This window comes from Bidens hawaiensis, unplaced genomic scaffold (assembly GCF_021521415.1).
Source record: "Bidens hawaiensis isolate Kalapana, Puna unplaced genomic scaffold, B.hawaiensis_p1.1 tig00065623_1, whole genome shotgun sequence".
In the NCBI taxonomy this organism is placed as follows: Eukaryota; Viridiplantae; Streptophyta; class Magnoliopsida; order Asterales; family Asteraceae; genus Bidens; species Bidens hawaiensis.
In genome coordinates, this window is record NW_027501687.1 from 54,966 (window position 1) to 78,382 (window position 23,417).

The 23,417-nt window shown below is 33.7% G+C and overlaps 2 protein-coding genes and 2 pseudogenes across 3 annotated transcripts; all 4 read left to right on the plus strand.

Annotated features, from left to right (window-relative positions):
- Nucleotides 1-2,174: 2,174 nt before the first annotated feature.
- LOC143604536 (putative aspartyl aminopeptidase) lies at nt 2,175-7,008 on the plus strand. The gene is made up of 11 exons (XM_077080981.1): nt 2,175-2,259; nt 2,329-2,464; nt 2,557-2,635; nt 3,015-3,217; nt 3,402-3,471; nt 3,552-3,653; nt 3,738-3,893; nt 5,100-5,273; nt 5,413-5,487; nt 5,570-5,710; nt 6,608-7,008. Exons 1-11 carry the CDS (start codon nt 2,175-2,177, stop codon nt 6,827-6,829), a joined length of 1,443 nt encoding a protein of 480 aa, XP_076937096.1. The 3' UTR covers nt 6,830-7,008.
- A 1,401-nt stretch (nt 7,009-8,409) lies between these two features.
- Nucleotides 8,410-9,498, plus strand: LOC143604535 (SWI/SNF complex component SNF12 homolog pseudogene; annotated as a pseudogene).
- Nucleotides 9,499-11,264: 1,766 nt separating this feature from the next.
- On the plus strand, nt 11,265-16,094 carry LOC143604538 (putative aspartyl aminopeptidase). Its single transcript, XM_077080982.1, has 11 exons — nt 11,265-11,349; nt 11,419-11,554; nt 11,647-11,725; nt 12,105-12,307; nt 12,492-12,561; nt 12,642-12,743; nt 12,828-12,983; nt 14,191-14,364; nt 14,501-14,575; nt 14,658-14,798; nt 15,694-16,094. The coding sequence occupies exons 1-11, from the start codon at nt 11,265-11,267 to the stop codon at nt 15,913-15,915; spliced, it is 1,443 nt and encodes a 480-aa protein (XP_076937097.1). The 3' UTR covers nt 15,916-16,094.
- A 1,450-nt stretch (nt 16,095-17,544) lies between these two features.
- Nucleotides 17,545-20,709, plus strand: LOC143604539 (SWI/SNF complex component SNF12 homolog; annotated as a pseudogene). Its single transcript, XR_013148319.1, has 2 exons — nt 17,545-19,042; nt 20,424-20,709. The product of XR_013148319.1 is annotated as an SWI/SNF complex component SNF12 homolog (transcript).
- Nucleotides 20,710-23,417: the final 2,708 nt, after the last annotated feature.

Consider the following 23,417-nt stretch of genomic DNA (forward strand, 5'->3'; position numbering starts at 1 on the left):
TTTTCTTTATTTGTTTTTCCACCCGTGTGTAACATGAGTCACTAACCTAGTGTACAGTATTATAGAGAAACAACTGCAATCAGACGTAAATATGCAAAAACCAAAAAGAAGAAAAAGAGAAAAAAAAATACTTTAAATGTAAAGTTATTGAAAAAAAAGTGGTCCTTTTACATAATTTAGGATATTAAGAGTGGATGAAAAATTGTAGAGAATTATAAAGAATGATAAAAACTAATGAGTACGTAAATATAGAGTATATAGTGATTTATTATAAGTATATGGAGATGTATGGAGAATCATGGATCAATTTTTAAAATGATCCTAATTCATTTTACAAAGAGACTAGTTTTGTAAAAGGACACATAATTCATTTCTTTAGTCATTTATACGCCTCGTGTCTATAGTCATTTATACACGTGAAAACCACCCTTTGTAAATCTATAGTTTTGGTTCATGTTTTGATTGTTGAAACTAGAGTTGGTTAAAAGGAACAAGCATGTCGATGTTCACTAAAGAAGCAATGTAATTTTGTTCCACATATACGTTTCAATATTTAAAACGATGCCATTGTAATATTATATGCTTCTTTTTACGTGTTTAACCACCCCTAAAACTCACTAAAACGTGTGGGATTACTTACTAGTTAACTTAAAATAAAAAAATTAAAATTAGAGTATTTTCTATTTTTAAGATATTCGTGATCTAATGGAACAAAACGACTATTTTAGTCATGAAATAAACAAACTAATTGGGGGTGGACAAGTTGAGTGAAAGAAAAGGGAGGTCGAATATTTTTAAGATGATCGTAGCGATGAAATACACATTGGGGCGCACAAACAATAAGGCTACTTATTGTGGTGGCCTTTAAACGTTAACTCAAAGCGCCAAGACGCTTTAACTAACACACCGCTTTAGCACCACACTGTTGTTTAAAGCTCCGTTATCACGTTAAAGCCCCATAATTTTCTTGTTAAAGCCCCGCTACCACGTTAAAGCCCCACCATTTTCTTGTTAAAGCCCCGTTACCACATTAGAATCCCACCATTTTCTTGTTAAAGCCCCGTTACCACATTAAAACCCCACTATTTCCTTGTTAAAGTCGCCCCGTTGCCATTTCCTTGTTTATTGCCCCGGGACTTAACGCCCCCAACGTCCCAACGTGATGTTAAAGCGTTATTACCACGCCACATCATTTTTACATCCCCTATTGAAGTTCCATAACTAGTGGGTATAATAACAAACAAAGGAGACAATATTAGACATATAACGTCATCATAGTTTTGAAGCTTACCAACAAGAAGAGCATGTTGTGTACGTTATTACATATTCTTAAAAAGCCAATCATTATAATTCTGTTTTGATCTAGACCCAAGTTTTACCACACCGTTTATCATATGTGTTTACATGTCAAGGTTTACATATCAAATAAGATGGAAATTTTGTATTTTTAAAAATAAATCTTAATATTTGTACTTTAAAAGTAGCTCAATTTAATATTTTAGTGAGTTGAATTTTAAATAGCATGTTAACTCGTTCAATTTTTATTTTTTAAATAAATATGAATACGTAGTGTTTTTTTCTTGACATTCCAATTGTGTTTCATTAAAAATGGAGTTATGTTTACAATATGATATTTTTTTTATTTGTCACCGTAAGCTATAGCAAATATCGGTATCATGACGTTTCAAACCGATATTATCTGAACAACACCAATGTCAGTATTATCAGACGCAAACTAGTGTTCATTTTTATTGTTTTCTTTTGATACAAAACACTTGTCAATACTTTCTTGGATGTATCATGACTTTATTTTTGAGTTTTCTCTGTCAGTTGCTATACCGAGTGCTGGTATCATACCAATACCTTAACGAATCAAACCAATACCAACACTTTATTTTTTGAATCTTCACTTTCACTTGCCGAGTGTTGGTAACTTGATGTTATCCTGATACCAAACCGATATGGACCAAATTTCCGCTACCTATCACGTGGCATCCATCGGTTTACAAAACGAATATAATAATTATGTTTTAGTGACGGAATAAAGAAACAAATGAAATTGGGGAATAATAATAAGTTGAGTGAAAGAAAGAAAAACCCAAGTCGAATATGAATATAATTATAATATCGGTATCACTCAGTCGTCACCATCTCCTCCGATCAAATCAATATCAATGGCTGCTAATAAGGAAGAAGCTGCAGTGGCCGCCGATCTCATCGACTTCCTAAACGCCTCTCCCACCGCATTCCACGCCGTCGGTAAGTAACTCCTCCATTTCAATTCATTCATTCTTAATTTAATTTAATTGCGTTTCTATTGATCTATAGACGAAGCGAAACGCCAATTGAAAGCTGCAGGATACGAACAGATATTCGAACGAGGCGATTGGAATCTAAAACCCGGAAACAAGTATTTCTTTACCAGGAATTACTCCACCATTCTTGCCTTTGCTATTGGCAAAAAGTACCAGTCCTTCACTATAGTTTGCTTTATACTATTATTATTTGATCATTAGGTTTTATAGTTTTCAAATGTTATTTATTATTATTGTTTAGGTATGCTGCTGGTAATGGATTTCACATAGTAGGTGCTCATACTGATAGTCCTTGTCTCAAATTGAAGCCTCTTTCAAAGGTTATTCATCTGCAATTTTTGTAAACTTTTGAGTTTTCTATTTGTTTCACTCTATGTAGTTATCGCGGTGAGATATATCAGAATGCGGTTTTCGCAGTGTGACATTGGTGATTTTTAATATTATGCAGAAGTTATATATATACCAATTTAATACTAACAATCGTAGCAAGTAGGAACTGATTAAGACTTAAAACACACTAACATTAAACACTAAAAACTTATAATTAAGACTTAAAATACTGATATCGGAAATATCGGTCAAATTTGGGTCCAATATTATCGGGAATGATATTTTTACTGATAACCGATATATGGACGATATTGACTGCATAGGTTTCATTGATGGAAATTGAGGTTTGGTTTGGTGCATATTGATCAGGTATCGAAAGGTGGTTATCTGGAGGTTGGTGTTCAGACATATGGAGGTGGTTTATGGCATACATGGTTTGACCGTGATTTGACCATTGCTGGAAGAATGATTATTAAACAAGGGAAAGGTGACTCTGCAACTTACTCACACCGGCTCGTTAGAATTCACGAGCCTATTATGCGGATTCCAACCCTTGCTATCCATCTTGACAGGTATATTATGGTATGGTTTGGAACGGGCTGGGTCCGTTGACCCGAAACATTTTGATCTAAAATGATTACTGTATTAAATATGATTACTAGAAGTAACTTCTGATACAGTTTAACAGAGACTTGACCTGTTTATAGTAAACGGCCCTTGACAGTTTTGATTTTTGTGTTGCCTTTGGTTGGATAGGGGTGTTAATGATGGATTTAAGGTGAATACACAGACTCATCTGGCTCCAGTTTTGGCAACATCGGTTAAGGTAATAATGGTAATTACTTTATTTAAATATATAATTGAATATCGAACTTTATGTTCAGTTGCTAGTATATCTTTTGATAGGCTGAGCTTAACAAAGCACTTGCTGAGAATGTGCCAGATGGGAAGCCCAATGAAGGCTCAAATGCTCCTAGTAACCAGAAGCATCAACCTCTTCTGTTGCAGGTGGTGCACTTTATTTGTTTATATTTTTTTCGTTAGTTTTCAAAGTTACTTTAATATACTGATTATTTGTTTTCCTATTGTTAGCTTCTTGCTGCTCATGCTGACTGTAAACCAGATGACATTTGTGATTTTGAATTACAAGCATGTGATACTCAACCAAGTGTAATTGCTGGTGCAATGAAGGAGTTTGTATTCTCTGGAAGGCTTGATAATCTTTGTATGTCTTTCTGTTCTTTGAAGGTAAGAATTACTGTTTTGACCCTTGTGTGTTTTTAAAATAAATATATGAGTTTATACTATAAAAAACTAATTCACTTCTGTATATTAAAGTACCTAAACTTGTAAAAATTACACTAAAAGTCACTAAATTAATCTTCGCATACTAAGGCCATGTTTGGGATTCCTTGTTTAGGGGGTGTTTGGGATTCCTTATTATACCTCCTTATAACTTTTCATTAAGTTAATAAGTTACAAAAGTGTAACTTATGGAACTTTTCCTCTCACAATATAAGCAATCCCAAACACCTTATTACTTTTCAAAAAGTTTATAAGTTATAAGTTGGTGAAAATAAGCAATCCCAAACACCCCCTTACACTTCCTTTTGACTTAAGTCATTAGTTAAAAAGATATTTCAAAAGAACACACATATTAGACAAGTTTGGGGGACTTTTGTTTTCAAAAGTTAGTTTGCTGACCATTTTTATGTGTTCTTTTACAAGTTGAGGGACTTTAGTATATATCAAAATCAGTTCTTCATGAGAAAACTAAAAAACTCCATAATACATATATGCAATATATATCATACTACACATATGATTGCAGTATACTGCATATATGTAGTATACATACTGCAGTATACTGTTTTCATACTATGCTATCAATTTCGGTGCCATAAAGATTATCGGGCATCCAGCAAAATATTGATTGAAATATCGGTTCCGATAAAATCGGCTATATTTACCGATATTTTACTACCGCTATATCGGTCTTATCTCTGAGTTTATCAGTTGAAAAGTTTTTTTGCCCAAATATGACCAGTTTTACTACCCTAAGTCCATACCCGTAAATTTTTTTCCCAGAACCCATATTCATCAAATTTAACCCCAAACCCTATCGACTCCGATGAATAAACGAGTGAACAACGACCTCATCTAGTTTCGATCACTCCATGCAGCAGATCCTCCACCTTACCATCCAGTCTTAGTTTTTCTCCAAATCACCTCATCCAGACATTTAGTTTGTTAATTGATAATTTTGGGTTTTGACTTTTGATTTTTCTATTAATATTAGATAAGTTTAGTATTTTATATTACACATATATACAAATTTCGCATGATATTAAAGTTACCGCTATCGCTGTTTTTTTTGCAGTAACTGCATAGTTTACATAATTATACATATTTACTTTTTTTTTGGTTTTTTAATAAATTGGATATTGATTTCAGGCATTAATAGACGCCACAGTGTCAGAAAAAAGTCTTGAAGATGAGAGTGGTGTAAGAATGGTGGCGTTATTTGATCATGAAGAAGTAGGATCTAGTTCTGCACAAGGAGCCGGATCTCCAGTTATGTTTGATGCTCTATCCCGAATCACAACATTTTTTTCTTCAAATCCACAGGTAATCATAGTAATAATAATAATAATAATAATAATAATAATAATAATAGCTTCATATCCTTACTATTATAATCTCTAATGATCGTGGTGTAAGAATGAATGATCGTGGTGTAAGAATGATTGCATTACTTTTAATGTAGTTACTAGAGAAAGCAATTCAGAAAAGCTTTTTGGTGTCTGCTGACATGGCACACGCTTTGCATCCGAATTATATGGTTTGTGTCTAACTATCTTTTGTATAGTTTTTTTTGTATCATATTCTTTTATTAATCTTTTTTTTGTAATAATATCTTTTAGGACAAACACGAAGAGAATCATCAACCGAAGTTACATTCTGGGCTTGTGATTAAACACAATGCAAATCAACGATATGCCACTAATGCTGTTACTGCCTTCATATTCAGGGAAATAGCAGCCAAACACAATCTTCCTGTTCAGGTTGGCCCGCTATATCATTTTCTGGTTTTTAAGATAATTTTAAAGGAAAAATTCCTTTAATAGCCCTTTTTAGGAGAGAGAAAGGAGAAAATAAGCCCTAAATCCTTCAATATTCCCAAAATAGCCAACAAAATTTGGACTGAGGTGACACATTGGGAAAAGATCCGACTAGATTTCTAAACCAATAGTTTTTCACACGCGTAAAGATTCTGAAAATCCGACCATATTTTTCAAAATATTGAGGGACCCCGCCCATATTTCTCACTAAATCTTCTTCTCAAAAGCAGTCTTACTAGACGGTTTTATAATGTTTTCTACTTGTTCCCTTCAAATTCTAAAGACATGGAAAAATGTGTTTAAATTCAGTCTTCCAAGACGCATTTTAGATGAATTTGTACCAAGGAGACAAGCTTTTGGCTAATTTCTTATGAGTTGAAATATGGTCCACACCGACAAGATTTAAGTTAATTCCGTCCACACTGACAATATTTAAGTTAATTTGGTTATTGAAAACCATTTGGTTTCAATTTTTTCCGGTCTTGCTGTTTGGGTTTGAAACTTTTGGGCCAAGAAATTCAAATAATGAATTTGGGCCTGAAACTTTGTGCCTGGTTTTTTTGTTACTTAATGATTAATTAAACAATTGGGGCTAATTTTTGGGCTACACCATTTATTTATTTATTTTTATAAATTACTATACATTCAAACATATAATCCTTATATTTGATATCATAAGTTGTTTTTTTCAGTTTTTTACGGGTTCAGTTTTTTGGTACACGCAAAACCGTGTAAATTTGTTTTAAAAATAAACATAATACAAAGCTGTCGGTTTTGGATTGAATTCGGTTGTTGAAGCTTAAAGATGAAATGATCAAGAGAATTTTTTTTGTATGCCAGGACTTTGTGGTTCGGAACGACATGCCATGCGGTTCAACCATAGGCCCAATTCTGGCAAGTGGCACGGGGATTCGGACCGTTGATATTGGGGCCCCACAACTGTCGATGCACAGCATCAGAGAGATGTGTGCGGTTGATGATGTGAAGCATTCGTATGAGCATTTAAAGGTGTTTTTTGAAGAGTTCACCCGTCTTGATGCCAAAATTGCAGTTGACATTTAGACATCGATTTATCAAGTGGAATATGGTCAAAATGCCTTTGTTTCAGTTACTGATCCGATACATGTTTTCTGAATATGTTGTTTGCTTTTGAACTTTTGTAACATTTGTTCTTACAAACATCAAAATCATACTTATGAACGGGTCTGGCCTGATAATAAACTTTAGTTTTGACCAGTTTCTTAACAAATGTGGTGTTTTTTGTTTTTTTAATGAGCCAATGAGGTATAAACTCTAAAAAATATGATTTTTAGTTAAATTATAGGGTTGAATATGGTGGAGTGGATACGCTCATTCGGATACTAGGAACGAGCTCGGTAGAGATACTAAAAGTATTGGCACCGAAAATTCCTAAATACAGGTACCGGTACCGAAAATACTCGGTATGGTAGCGATATCAAAGGCAAAGATTCGTGAAAGTACTTATATTGTACCGATCCCGAAACATCAAAAAATCGGTATTAACAATACCAAATTCAAAACATGCTACCATTTTGCTCATCCTTATTCATTCCCCCATCCTAAACCCCTTCTACATAGACCATAGTAAATCAAAAAAGCTTAAAAATTCATTACTTCTCGTCCCCAATCTCTAAACCCAAACCCATATATTTATGGGAACTCAAACCCATCTCTCATATTTGAGGGGTACTTTGGATCCCCATATCAGATTTTATTTTTATTTTTGTAAGTGAATGTGAAAGAAAAAGAAAAAGAAAAAATAATCTAAATAAAAAACAAATATTGTTTAATTGAATAGGGTTATATAGGGAAATGAGATGTGGGATTTTAGAAAATTAAGAGATAACTTTTAAAAACGGTGTAATTAACTTTTATTCTTTTGATACGAGTATATGACACTTTCTTTGTGTATTTACTTTTACTATCGTATCATTTAATACTGAAAGACAAAAAACATTTAATTTATGATATGCAAATCTAGGTCGACATACGGAAAGTCGGAAAGTTATTGCATGAGCCGCTTGGAATGAAAAAAAATGCATTACATTGTATTTTTCAAAACTTACTCTAACATTTTACTTTATAAAAGCGCCCTTTTCTATGAGTGACGTAAAGTAAAGTCAAAGAAAGAAGTTTTTATCGTACTTACAAAAGCGATTCAATATTTTTTTCTTTAAAACCCTAATAATTCTTTGTGCACTTTTACTTGGATTTGTAACTCGTATCATGCTTGTTAATTCATGTGGTACGTTAGTCTTGACCAAGGGTAGTTTGGTAAGTTGACATGCGGTAATTAAAAGCCCAAAAAGAGCAGAAAACAGATTCCGGAGAAGAAGAAGAAGAAGATTGATTGGCTGTAAGTCCCAAATCCTCCCTCAACCAACAAAACCCTAATCATTCATATTCATTGCTTGTAAGTCAGTCCCAAATTCACCCTTTATTATTCACTCATTCATACCCACTAACTAAATCTAGGGTTTCAGTTTCACACCCTTAATAATATTAATTAATATCCATCCCAAATGGATATTAATCTAGCCAACCCACAAACCATTCCGTACTTACTTCCGTCCAAATAAATTACTAGGGTTTTGTTCAATTGTTGGTGGGCGGACATTATTATGGCAGGAAGTAGTAATAGTATGAATAATTTGATGAAAATCGTTGAGGGCTCAAGCGGCTTTGCTAGTTCCGGGGCTCAGGTTCAGTCTATGCCGCCACCCATGAACCATCCCAAGTTGTCGGAGCCGCAGGCGCAGGCGTTAGCGCAGTCCCAGTACGTGCAGGCGCAGGTTCAGGCTCATGCGCAAGCCGCCCATGCTCGCTTTCAAGCACAGTTAGCTCAGTCCCAGAAGCAAAGCTTGATGGGAGGGGTTAGTAATACTACTACTACCACTACTACTACTACTAATAATGATGTTAATGCGGGTGTTTCGTCGCCGTCAACGGTTACACCGATGAATGCTAAACGATCGGGTGGTCAAAAACCGTCTTCTCGGCCCCCGAGTGCTTCTGGTGGTGCAGCTAGTTCTCCTTTGAAAACCATGGAGCTTGCACCTGTGCCCCGTAGGCGAAAACGGGCCCCACCCGAGAACCAAATACCCGAAAAGGTAGCTGCTTTTTTGCCCCAGTCGGCTCTTTACACTAAGTTACTGGAATTCGAGAGCCGGGTTGATGCCGCGTTAGCTAGAAAAAAGGTTGATTTTCAAGAGTCGGTCAAGAACCCGACCCATGTGCAGAAAACACTTAGGATTTATGTTTTCAATACGTTTGCAAACCAAACGCAAACACAACCCGATAATCTTGAGCCACCTTCATGGTCTCTCAAGATTATTGGCAACATATTGGATAACAGTTCGGATTTGTCTGACACATTACCCGTTTTACAAAACCCGTCTTTAACGAGCCCAAAGTTTTCATCTTTTTTCAAGAAAATCACTATTTACTTGGATCAAAAACTTTACCCTGATAATCACGTGATACTATGGGATAGTTCAAGATCTTTAACCCTAAACGAGGGTTTTGAGGTTAATCGAAAAGGGGATAAAGAATTCACTGCTATTATCCGATTAGAAATGAATTACAAGCCTGAAAGATTTAAACTTTCATCCGCTTTGAGTGAGATTCTCGGGCTCAAGATCGAGACACGTTCACGAGTCCTCTCTGCGATTTGGCATTATGTGAAAGTCAAAAACCTTCAAATCCCATAATTCATTTCTTTAGTCATTTATACGCCTCGTGTCTATAGTCATTTATACACGTGAAAACCACCCTTTGTAAATCTATAGTTTTGGTTCATGTTTTGATTGTTGAAACTAGAGTTGGTTAAAAGGAACAAGCATGTCGATGTTCACTAAAGAAGCAATGTAATTTTGTTCCACATATACGTTTCAATATTTAAAACGATGCCATTGTAATATTATATGCTTCTTTTTACGTGTTTAACCACCCCTAAAACTCACTAAAACGTGTGGGATTACTTACTAGTTAACTTAAAATAAAAAAATTAAAATTAGAGTATTTTCTATTTTTAAGATATTCGTGATCTAATGGAACAAAACGACTATTTTAGTCATGAAATAAACAAACTAATTGGGGGTGGACAAGTTGAGTGAAAGAAAAGGGAGGTCGAATATTTTTAAGATGATCGTGCGATGAAATACACATTGGGGCGCACAAACAATAAGGCTACTTATTGTGGTGGCCTTTAAACGTTAACTCAAAGCGCCAAGACGCTTTAACTAACACACCGCTTTAGCACCACACTGTTGTTTAAAGCTCCGTTATCACGTTAAAGCCCCACCATTTTCTTGTTAAAGCCCCGTTACCACATTAGAACCCCACCATTTTCTTGTTAAAGCCCCGTTACCACATTAAAACCCCACTATTTCCTTGTTAAAGTCGCCCCGTTGCCATTTCCTTGTTTATTGCCCCGGGACTTAACGCCCCCAACGTCCCAACGTGATGTTAAAGCGTTATTACCACGCCACATCATTTTTACATCCCCTATTGAAGTTCCATAACTAGTGGGTATAATAACAAACAAAGGAGACAATATTAGACATATAACGTCATCATAGTTTTGAAGCTTACCAACAAGAAGAGCATGTTGTGTACGTTATTACATATTCTTAAAAAGCCAATCATTATAATTCTGTTTTGATCTAGACCCAAGTTTTACCACACCGTTTATCATATGTGTTTACATGTCAAGGTTTACATATCAAATAAGATGGAAATTTTGTATTTTTAAAAATAAATCTTAATATTTGTACTTTAAAAGTAGCTCAATTTAATATTTTAGTGAGTTGAATTTTAAATAGCATGTTAACTCGTTCAATTTTTATTTTTTAAATAAATATGAATACGTAGTGTTTTTTTCTTGACATTCCAATTGTGTTTCATTAAAAATGGAGTTATGTTTACAATATGATATTTTTTTTATTTGTCACCGTAAGCTATAGCAAATATCGGTATCATGACGTTTCAAACCGATATTATCTGAACAACACCAATGTCAGTATTATCAGACGCAAACTAGTGTTCATTTTTATTGTTTTCTTTTGATACAAAACACTTGTCAATACTTTCTTGGATGTATCATGACTTTATTTTTGAGTTTTCTCTGTCAGTTGCTATACCGAGTGCTGGTATCATACCAATACCTTAACGAATCAAACCAATACCAACACTTTATTTTTTGAATCTTCACTTTCACTTGCCGAGTGTTGGTAACTTGATGTTATCCTGATACCAAACCGATATGGACCAAATTTCCGCTACCTATCACGTGGCATCCATCGGTTTACAAAACGAATATAATAATTATGTTTTAGTGACGGAATAAAGAAACAAATGAAATTGGGGAATAATAATAAGTTGAGTGAAAGAAAGAAAAACCCAAGTCGAATATGAATATAATTATAATATCGGTATCACTCAGTCGTCACCATCTCCTCCGATCAAATCAATATCAATGGCTGCTAATAAGGAAGAAGCTGCAGTGGCCGCCGATCTCATCGACTTCCTAAACGCCTCTCCCACCGCATTCCACGCCGTCGGTAAGTAACTCCTCCATTTCAATTCATTCATTCTTAATTTAATTTAATTGCGTTTCTATTGATCTATAGACGAAGCGAAACGCCAATTGAAAGCTGCAGGATACGAACAGATATTCGAACGAGGCGATTGGAATCTAAAACCCGGAAACAAGTATTTCTTTACCAGGAATTACTCCACCATTCTTGCCTTTGCTATTGGCAAAAAGTACCAGTCCTTCACTATAGTTTGCTTTATACTATTATTATTTGATCATTAGGTTTTATAGTTTTCAAATGTTATTTATTATTATTGTTTAGGTATGCTGCTGGTAATGGATTTCACATAGTAGGTGCTCATACTGATAGTCCTTGTCTCAAATTGAAGCCTCTTTCAAAGGTTATTCATCTGCAATTTTTGTAAACTTTTGAGTTTTCTATTTGTTTCACTCTATGTAGTTATCGCGGTGAGATATATCAGAATGCGGTTTTCGCAGTGTGACATTGGTGATTTTTAATATTATGCAGAAGTTATATATATACCAATTTAATACTAACAATCGTAGCAAGTAGGAACTGATTAAGACTTAAAACACACTAACATTAAACACTAAAAACTTATAATTAAGACTTAAAATACTGATATCGGAAATATCGGTCAAATTTGGGTCCAATATTATCGGGAATGATATTTTTACTGATAACCGATATATGGACGATATTGACTGCATAGGTTTCATTGATGGAAATTGAGGTTTGGTTTGGTGCATATTGATCAGGTATCGAAAGGTGGTTATCTGGAGGTTGGTGTTCAGACATATGGAGGTGGTTTATGGCATACATGGTTTGACCGTGATTTGACCATTGCTGGAAGAATGATTATTAAACAAGGGAAAGGTGACTCTGCAACTTACTCACACCGGCTCGTTAGAATTCACGAGCCTATTATGCGGATTCCAACCCTTGCTATCCATCTTGACAGGTATATTATGGTATGGTTTGGAACGGGCTGGGTCCGTTGACCCGAAACATTTTGATCTAAAATGATTACTGTATTAAATATGATTACTAGAAGTAACTTCTGATACAGTTTAACAGAGACTTGACCTGTTTATAGTAAACGGCCCTTGACAGTTTTGATTTTTGTGTTGCCTTTGGTTGGATAGGGGTGTTAATGATGGATTTAAGGTGAATACACAGACTCATCTGGCTCCAGTTTTGGCAACATCGGTTAAGGTAATAATGGTAATTACTTTATTTAAATATATAATTGAATATCGAACTTTATGTTCAGTTGCTAGTATATCTTTTGATAGGCTGAGCTTAACAAAGCACTTGCTGAGAATGTGCCAGATGGGAAGCCCAATGAAGGCTCAAATGCTCCTAGTAACCAGAAGCATCAACCTCTTCTGTTGCAGGTGGTGCACTTTATTTGTTTATATTTTTTTCGTTAGTTTTCAAAGTTACTTTAATATACTGATTATTTGTTTTCCTATTGTTAGCTTCTTGCTGCTCATGCTGACTGTAAACCAGATGACATTTGTGATTTTGAATTACAAGCATGTGATACTCAACCAAGTGTAATTGCTGGTGCAATGAAGGAGTTTGTATTCTCTGGAAGGCTTGATAATCTTTGTATGTCTTTCTGTTCTTTGAAGGTAAGAATTACTGTTTTGACCCTTGTGTGTTTTTAAAATAAATATATGAGTTTATACTATAAAAAACTAATTCACTTCTGTATATTAAAGTACCTAAACTTGTAAAAATTACACTAAAAGTCACTAAATTAATCTTCGCATACTAAGGCCATGTTTGGGATTCCTTGTTTAGGGGGTGTTTGGGATTCCTTATTATACCTCCTTATAACTTTTCATTAAGTTAATAAGTTACAAAAGTGTAACTTATGGAACTTTTCCTCTCACAATATAAGCAATCCCAAACACCTTATTACTTTTCAAAAAGTTTATAAGTTATAAGTTGGTGAAAATAAGCAATCCCAAACACCCCCTTACACTTCCTTTTGACTTAAGTCATTAGTTAAAAAGATATTTCAAAAGAACACACATATTAGACAAGTTTGGGGGACTTTTGTTTTCAAAAGTTAGTTTGCTGACCATTTTTATGTGTTCTTTTACAAGTTGAGGGACTTTAGTATATATCAAAATCAGTTCTTCATGAGAAAACTAAAAAACTCCATAATACATATATGCAATATATATCATACTACACATATGATTGCAGTATACTGCATATATGTAGTATACATACTGCAGTATACTGTTTTCATACTATGCTATCAATTTCGGTGCCATAAAGATTATCGGGCATCCAGCAAAATATTGATTGAAATATCGGTTCCGATAAAATCGGCTATATTTACCGATATTTTACTACCGCTATATCGGTCTTATCTCTGAGTTTATCAGTTGAAAAGTTTTTTTGCCCAAATATGACCAGTTTTACTACCCTAAGTCCATACCCGTAAATTTTTTTCCCAGAACCCATATTCATCAAATTTAACCCCAAACCCTATCGACTCCGATGAATAAACGAGTGAACAACGACCTCATCTAGTTTCGATCACTCCATGCAGCAGATCCTCCACCTTACCATCCAGTCTTAGTTTTTCTCCAAATCACCTCATCCAGACATTTAGTTTGTTAATTGATAATTTTGGGTTTTGACTTTTGATTTTTCTATTAATATTAGATAAGTTTAGTATTTTATATTACACATATATACAAATTTCGCATGATATTAAAGTTACCGCTATCGCTGTTTTTTTTTGCAGTAACTGCATAGTTTACATAATTATACATATTTACTTTTTTTTTGGTTTTTTAATAAATTGGATATTGATTTCAGGCATTAATAGACGCCACAGTGTCAGAAAAAAGTCTTGAAGATGAGAGTGGTGTAAGAATGGTGGCGTTATTTGATCATGAAGAAGTAGGATCTAGTTCTGCACAAGGAGCCGGATCTCCAGTTATGTTTGATGCTCTATCCCGAATCACAACATTTTTTTCTTCAAATCCACAGGTAATCATAGTAATAATAATAATAATAATAATAATAATAATAATAATAATAATAATAATAATAATAGCTTCATATCCTTACTATTATAATCTCTAATGATCGTGGTGTAAGAATGATTGCATTACTTTTAATGTAGTTACTAGAGAAAGCAATTCAGAAAAGCTTTTTGGTGTCTGCTGACATGGCACACGCTTTGCATCCGAATTATATGGTTTGTGTCTAACTATCTTTTGTATAGTTTTTTTTGTATCATATTCTTTTATTAATCTTTTTTTTGTAATAATATCTTTTAGGACAAACACGAAGAGAATCATCAACCGAAGTTACATTCTGGGCTTGTGATTAAACACAATGCAAATCAACGATATGCCACTAATGCTGTTACTGCCTTCATATTCAGGGAAATAGCAGCCAAACACAATCTTCCTGTTCAGGTTGGCCCGCTATATCATTTTCTGGTTTTTAAGATAATTTTAAAGGAAAAATTCCTTTAATAGCCCTTTTTAGGAGAGAGAAAGGAGAAAATAAGCCCTAAATCCTTCAATATTCCCAAAATAGCCAACAAAATTTGGACTGAGGTGACACATTGGGAAAAGATCCGACTAGATTTCTAAACCAATAGTTTTTCACACGTGTAAAGATTCTGAAAATCCGACCATATTTTTCAAAATATTGAGGGACCCGCCCATATTTCTCACTAAATCTTCTTCTCAAAAGCAGTCTTACTAGACGGTTTTATAATGTTTTCTACTTGTTCCCTTCAAATTCTAAAGACATGGAAAAATGTGTTTAAATTCAGTCTTCCAAGACGCATTTTAGATGAATTTGTACCAAGGAGACAAGCTTTTGGCTAATTTCTTATGAGTTGAAATATGGTCCACACCGACAAGATTTAAGTTAATTCCGTCCACACTGACAATATTTAAGTTAATTTGGTTATTGAAAACCATTTGGTTTCAATTTTTTCCGGTCTTGCTGTTTGGGTTTGAAACTTTTGGGCCAAGAAATTCAAATAATGAATTTGGGCCTGAAACTTTGTGCCTGGTTTTTTTGTTACTTAATGATTAATTAAACAATTGGGGCTAATTTTTGGGCTACACCATTTATTTATTTATTTTTATAAATTACTATACATTCAAACATATAATCCTTATATTTGATATCATAAGTTGTTTTTTTCAGTTTTTACGGGTTCAGTTTTTTGGTACACGCAAAACCGTGTAAATTTGTTTTAAAAATAAACATAATACAAAGCTGTCGGTTTTGGATTGAATTCGGTTGTTGAAGCTTAAAGATGAAATGATCAAGAGAATTTTTTTTGTATGCCAGGACTTTGTGGTTCGGAACGACATGCCATGCGGTTCAACCATAGGCCCAATTCTGGCAAGTGGCACGGGGATTCGGACCGTTGATATTGGGGCCCCACAACTGTCGATGCACAGCATCAGAGAGATGTGTGCGGTTGATGATGTGAAGCATTCGTATGAGCATTTAAAGGTGTTTTTTGAAGAGTTCACCCGTCTTGATGCCAAAATTGCAGTTGACATTTAGACATCGATTTATCAAGTGGAATATGGTCAAAATGCCTTTGTTTCAGTTACTGATCCGATACATGTTTTCTGAATATGTTGTTTGCTTTTGAACTTTTGTAACATTTGTTCTTACAAACATCAAAATCATACTTATGAACGGGTCTGGCCTGATAATAAACTTTAGTTTTGACCAGTTTCTTAACAAATGTGGTGTTTTTTGTTTTTTTAATGAGCCAATGAGGTATAAACTCTAAAAAATATGATTTTTAGTTAAATTATAGGGTTGAATATGGTGGAGTGGATACGCTCATTCGGATACTAGGAACGAGCTCGGTAGAGATACTAAAAGTATTGGCACCGAAAATTCCTAAATACAGGTACCGGTACCGAAAATACTCGGTATGGTAGCGATATCAAAGGCAAAGATTCGTGAAAGTACTTATATTGTACCGATCCCGAAACATCAAAAAATCGGTATTAACAATACCAAATTCAAAACATGCTACCATTTTGCTCATCCTTATTCATTCCCCCATCCTAAACCCCTTCTACATAGACCATAGTAAATCAAAAAAGCTTAAAAATTCATTACTTCTCGTCCCCAATCTCTAAACCCAAACCCATATATTTATGGGAACTCAAACCCATCTCTCATATTTGAGGGGTACTTTGGATCCCCATATCAGATTTTATTTTTATTTTTGTAAGTGAATGTGAATGAAAAAGAAAAAGAAAAAATAATCTAAATAAAAAACAAATATTGTTTAATTGAATAGGGTTATATAGGGAAATGAGATGTGGGATTTTAGAAAATTAAGAGATAACTTTTAAAAACGGTGTAATTAACTTTTATTCTTTTGATACGAGTATATGACACTTTCTTTGTGTATTTACTTTTACTATCGTATCATTTAATACTGAAAGACAAAAAACATTTAATTTATGATATGCAAATCTAGGGTCGACATACGGAAAGTTATTGCATGAGCCGCTTGGAATGAAAAAAAATGCATTACATTGTATTTTTCAAAACTTACTCTAACATTTTACTTTATAAAAGCGCCCTTTTCTATGAGTGACGTAAAGTAAAGTCAAAGAAAGAAGTTTTTATCGTACTTACAAAAGCGATTCAATATTTTTTTCTTTAAAACCCTAATAATTCTTTGTGCACTTTTACTTGGATTTGTAACTCGTATCATGCTTGTTAATTCATGTGGTACGTTAGTCTTGACCAAGGGTAGTTTGGTAAGTTGACATGCGGTAATTAAAAGCCCAAAAAGAGCAGAAAACAGATTCCGGAGAAGAAGAAGAAGAAGATTGATTGGCTGTAAGTCCCAAATCCTCCCTCAACCAACAAAACCCTAATCATTCATATTCATTGCTTGTAAGTCAGTCCCAAATTCACCCTTTATTATTCACTCATTCATACCCACTAACTAAATCTAGGGTTTCAGTTTCACACCCTTAATAATATTAATTAATATCCATCCCAAATGGATATTAATCTAGCCAACCACAAACCATTCCGTACTTACTTCCGTCCAAATAAATTACTAGGGTTTTGTTCAATTGTTGGTGGGCGGACATTATTATGGCAGGAAGTAGTAATAGTATGAATAATTTGATGAAAATCGTTGAGGGCTCAAGCGGCTTTGCTAGTTCCGGGGCTCAGGTTCAGTCTATGCCGCCACCCATGAACCATCCCAAGTTGTCGGAGCCGCAGGCGCAGGCGTTAGCGCAGTCCCAGTACGTGCAGGCGCAGGTTCAGGCTCATGCGCAAGCCGCCCATGCTCGCTTTCAAGCACAGTTAGCTCAGTCCCAGAAGCAAAGCTTGATGGGAGGGGTTAGTAATACTACTACTACCACTACTACTACTAATAATGATGTTAATGCGGGTGTTTCGTCGCCGTCAACGGTTACACCGATGAATGCTAAACGATCGGGTGGTCAAAAACCGTCTTCTCGGCCCCCGAGTGCTTCTGGTGGTGCAGCTAGTTCTCCTTTGAAAACCATGGAGCTTGCACCTGTGCCCCGTAGGCGAAAACGGGCCCCACCCGAGAACCAAATACCCGAAAAGGTAGCTGCTTTTTTGCCCCAGTCGGCTCTTTACACTAAGTTACTGGAATTCGAGAGCCGGGTTGATGCCGCGTTAGCTAGAAAAAAGGTTGATTTTCAAGAGTCGGTCAAGAACCCGACCCATGTGCAGAAAACACTTAGGATTTATGTTTTCAATACGTTTGCAAACCAAACGCAAACACAACCCGATAATCTTGAGCCACCTTCATGGTCTCTCAAGATTATTGGCAACATATTGGATAACAGTTCGGATTTGTCTGACACATTACCCGTTTTACAAAACCCGTCTTTAACGAGCCCAAAGTTTTCATCTTTTTTCAAGAAAATCACTATTTACTTGGATCAAAAACTTTACCCTGATAATCACGTGATACTATGGGATAGTTCAAGATCTTTAACCCTAAACGAGGGTTTTGAGGTTAAACGAAAAGGGGATAAAGAATTCACTGCTATTATCCGATTAGAAATGAATTACAAGCCTGAAAGATTTAAACTTTCATCCGTTTTGAGTGAGATTCTCGGCTCAAGATCGAGACACGTTCACGAGTCCTCTCTGCGATTTGGCATTATGTGAAAGTCAAAAACCTTCAAATCCCAGATGATACGTCATATTTCACGTGTGACCCGCTCACTTAGAAAACTATTTGGAGAAGAAAAGGTGAAGTTTTCAATAGTTTTACAAAAGATTTCACAACATTTGACTCAACCGGGGCCGATACATTTGGAGCATAAAATCAAGCTTTCGGGTGATAATAATCCGGTTGGAAACACGTGTTATGATGTTCGTGTTGATGTTCCCTTTTAATTTAGATAAAGACATCTCTAGTTTTTTGGAAAAGTTGGAGAAAACATAAAGAGATTGATGCGTTGTGATGAAGTAATTTGTTCGGCTATTAAGAAGATTCATGAACATAGGCGTAGACAGGCTTTTTTTCTCGGTTTAGTGAGTCACCGGGTGAGTTTATTAATGGGTTGGTTGAGTCACAGAGTAAGGATTTGAAGACGGCTGCAGGTGATGCTACACGAAATGCTGAAAAAGAGCAACAGGCCGAGTTTTATAATCAATCATGGTGAGTTCTTTGGTTTCTCTTTTTTTATTTATTTATATTTATTTGTTTTTTAAGTATTAGAGGTGGGCGTTGGAAATTGGGTGGGTTTGACGGGTTGGGTAAAGGGCCAAAATTGTAAGTTTTGTGTCATTGGAATGGGCGAGTAAATGCGAGTTGGGTTGACCCGTAATACTTTTTGTTTGTAATCTTTAGATAAATTTGCTATTTAACATAATTTGAAAAATATATGACTTCGGTAATAATATAATGTTTTAAACGAAAATGATAACATTTTACATGCACTTTGAACAACTTTCAACGTTTTTGATCTGTTGGAGATAATTCATAAAATGCAACCTGAATAGTTCCATTTATAAGTAAATTAGTTGAAACTGTCATATCTAGGGTTGTTATAAAAAGCTTGCGACTCACTCGAAAAAAGCTCGCTCGAAATTGGTTCATGTATAAACGAGCCAAGCCTGTTTGTAATGAGCACGCTGATCCTTATACGAGCCGAGCATGAGCCAAGCTCGGCTGGGCTTGTGGCTCGCTGGTTCGTTTAAATTAAAGCCCAAGTTTATATACATATGCATGCATACACACACAAGTCTGTGTGCGTGTAAATCAAAGCAGTAAGACATGTTTTTTAATGAAATGAATAAAAAATATTGAGAATACTTGTAATATTGAAATTCTTGTTTTTTCTCCTCTACAAGTAAAGCCCTGATTTTAATATGTTTATATTGTAACCCAAAATTGTAATCCAGAATTCAAATATAAAAATATGATTCTGAAGTTTAAAAACTTTGCATTATGTGTATGTTACAAATATCGTTCAGTTTTGTATATATATCAAAGTATAATTTAATAAAAAATTTAAAAATTAACGAGCTGGCCTGAGCTTTTGATGAGCCTAGCACAAGGCAACATTCCAGCTCGTTAAGATAGATGAGCAGGATCGGCTTGATTTGTAAAATAGCTGATCCCCCCCGGCTTGGCTTGTTTACAGCCTTAGGCCCACATCTTCTGGTTCCTTGCCATATAGCTGATGCACATGACAAAATAGCATTTAAGTTATCCCACAGGATGCAAGGTGGTTATTAAAAGTATGTGCATTTTAAATGTGATTATTGTGTGTTTTAGAATAAGAATTAAATAAATTAACAGAATAAAGTTAGGCAATTTATTTTTGTTTCAGTTTTCAGTTTTTTAAACCATCTTTTTACCTTTTTTTTCTTCTTGTACTCTTGAAGATTGAAAATAAGATAATAACAAAATTCAACATTTTTCTTTACTTCTGGATTTTTTTTGTTTTGATAGTTCTTTACTTAAAAGTGGTTTTGTATATAAGGTGCTCTATATATATATATATTTATGTATATTACTGTTGTGCATTTAACAGGGTCGATGATGCTGTTGTTCGTTACTTGAACAGAAAACCGAGCACAGGAAGCAATGCACCGGGAAGCACATAGTTCCATTAATTGTTTCCATAGATTGAGATAGTTAAGGAATAGCGAGTCACAAATGTTGTCTAACTTATTATTAGATTGGGAAACTATGAGTTTGTATGTTATTGTCTTGCTTTCATTGATCTAGTCTTCAGGGATTTCCTATTATGTTCATATAGTGGCCTAATCAGGACATGGGTGTACTTTACCGTTTAAAAACTGACCGAACCGTTTAAATTAGGGTTTGATGATGAAATTGTTTTACAAATAAATGAGATGTTATAACCCGTTTAAAAGCTATTCGGATTTGGTGAGACCCATGACCCACATAAATTATTGCCTTTTGATTCACACCCATATGATTTAAGCATAGTACGTATCGGCTTTCATTATTGTTAGAAATCACTAATCATTCCTTCTTATGGAAGGTATTTTTCTTTTATTCAAAATTATTTATTTATATATATATATATATATATATATATATATATATATATATTATATATATATATATATATGGTTAGTATCATTTGAGAACTACAATAAAGTTAAGAACTTCTAGGAACTCATAAGAAACAAACACTTTTAAATTTTTTTTCATATATTAACATTGTTTAAAACTAGTTTTACCATATTTTATATATAAATTTGTTATTACATATATAAATCACAAGTTTACATATTTGTAACATTTATGTAATAACAAATTTACATATGTGCAGAAAAAAGTTTAGATATGTGTAAAAACTAATTTTCATAATTGTAATCGTAATTATAGATATAAAAAGTGATAAAACTACACTCAGATAAGACTAACATACAAAAAAAATTATAAAAACGCTAATTTTCAAGTGTTCCTTCAAGTTTTTAAATAATTTAAGAGTTCTGTAATGATACTAATCCTATATATATATATATATATATATATATATATATATATATATATATTGAGTATCATTAAAGAACTGTTAAATTATTTAAGAACTTGAAAGAACCCTTGAAAACTAACGTTTTTTATAAAAATTTTTGTATGTTAATGTTAGTTGAGTGTAGCTTTATCATTGTTTATATCTATATTTACTATTACAATTTTGAAAATTAGTTTTTATACATATCTATGTTTTGTTTTACACCTATGTAAATTTGTTAGTACATAAATTTTACACATGTAAACTTGTTATTTATATATGTAATCAAAAAGTTTTATATAAAATATGATAAAACTACTCGTAAATAATGTTAATATATAAAAAAAATTAAAAAACGGTTTGATTGTGTAGAGTTCCTAAGAGTTCTTAACTTTTTTTGAGTTCTTAAATGATACTAAACATATATATATATATATATATATATAACCTTATTCAGCCTTAAACTGGGCTGTTAAATTTCTTATGACAGAATTACAGATATTGTCCTTTACGTTTGTAAACGCTATTGGATTTGGACACGTAAAGGATAAAACATATCAAATTTGAAGATAAAGGACAATAGGTGAAATCAGATACAAACGTAAAGAACAATATCTGTAATTCTGTCAATTTCTTAATACAAATTGATGTATGTTTATATCTCCAAATGTGTCTTCTGTGCCAGATTAAGTATGCAACTATGTTCTCTAAACGAACCATCATTCTTGTACAATCTTTAATACATGATCTATGCAAGTATCTACTAATACTTTAATGGTTTTTATTTTTTATTTTAACACCTATGACACTTTACTAATCTTGTATAGTTGTATTCCTCACATTTTATGCTACAGCTCGAAGCAAGACTGGTAATGGTTTTAGTTGACCTCAATCCCTTCAAGAAAATCCCAATTCAGATTCTAGGTTCGTGCATTTTTTTCCAAGTTCGACCGATCAGTTGGTTTTAATGTTGTTGTCTCAATCGATTTGGCTAATATTGAATTACTTGCTTTATATTATACTTTAGAAATTTTGATTGAATTTATTAAAGCTATCCCATATATATGATAATTCTTTGTAAGTTTAAAATGTATAATATTAATTTGATATGATTAACGTGTTTGGTTATGATTAGTGAGGAGAAACAAAATCAACTATGAATCTTAACTCTTGTTGGACAAGGGGGCCACCTAATGATTAGATATCGGGACCAAACGCAAATGGAACTTATTATAAAGAATGAAATAGATAAATGAGAAGTCACCATGATCGAACCTTCTAAAATGTTGCTTTAGTTTTCTTATAGGTCTTTAAGTGCAACAGACACTGCTAAATTTATGACAAATGTATTGATTGATTTGATCAGCATTGCAGAGTATACCGTTAAATAAAGTTATGGACTTATGGTGCAACTAGAGGAGCACTAAATGTTTTCTCGGTAGTAGGAAGACATGTTAACCACTCTATAAGCTAATTCCTCTTACATTCAGTTCATATATAAATTATTTATGACTCATTTAAATCTTTTAGTTGAAAATTAATATTTTAGTAGAATGAGCTACTTTATGCAACGTGTCAAATTTATAATTTTAATAAGCGGGCCAAACATATTCTTTTTTAGTAAACGGGTCAAGCATATCCTTTTTTTAGTAAAAAGGTTGAACATTTATAGCAATCGGGTCAATATATAAATTTGTAAGCGTGCCCAATTTATAATTTTATTTAACAGGCCACATATATCCGTTTTAAAGCATGTATGGGTTTAGTTTAAAAACTGTTTATTGGTTTTTTCAAAAAGCCATTTTGAAAAGACAGAATTTGAGGCTTTTAGAAATTGTTTTTTAACCATTTTAAAAAGCTAAAATAAAAAGGATTTTTATGATTGCCAAACATTATTTTAACTTATTGCCTTGTTGAAACATCAATAAGCTATTTTCAAACTCAATCCCAAACATGTTGTTAGTAAACGAAAAAAAATATATATTATTAGTAAATGAGACAAAGTAACAATTTTTACTGCATGGGTTAAAAATTTCA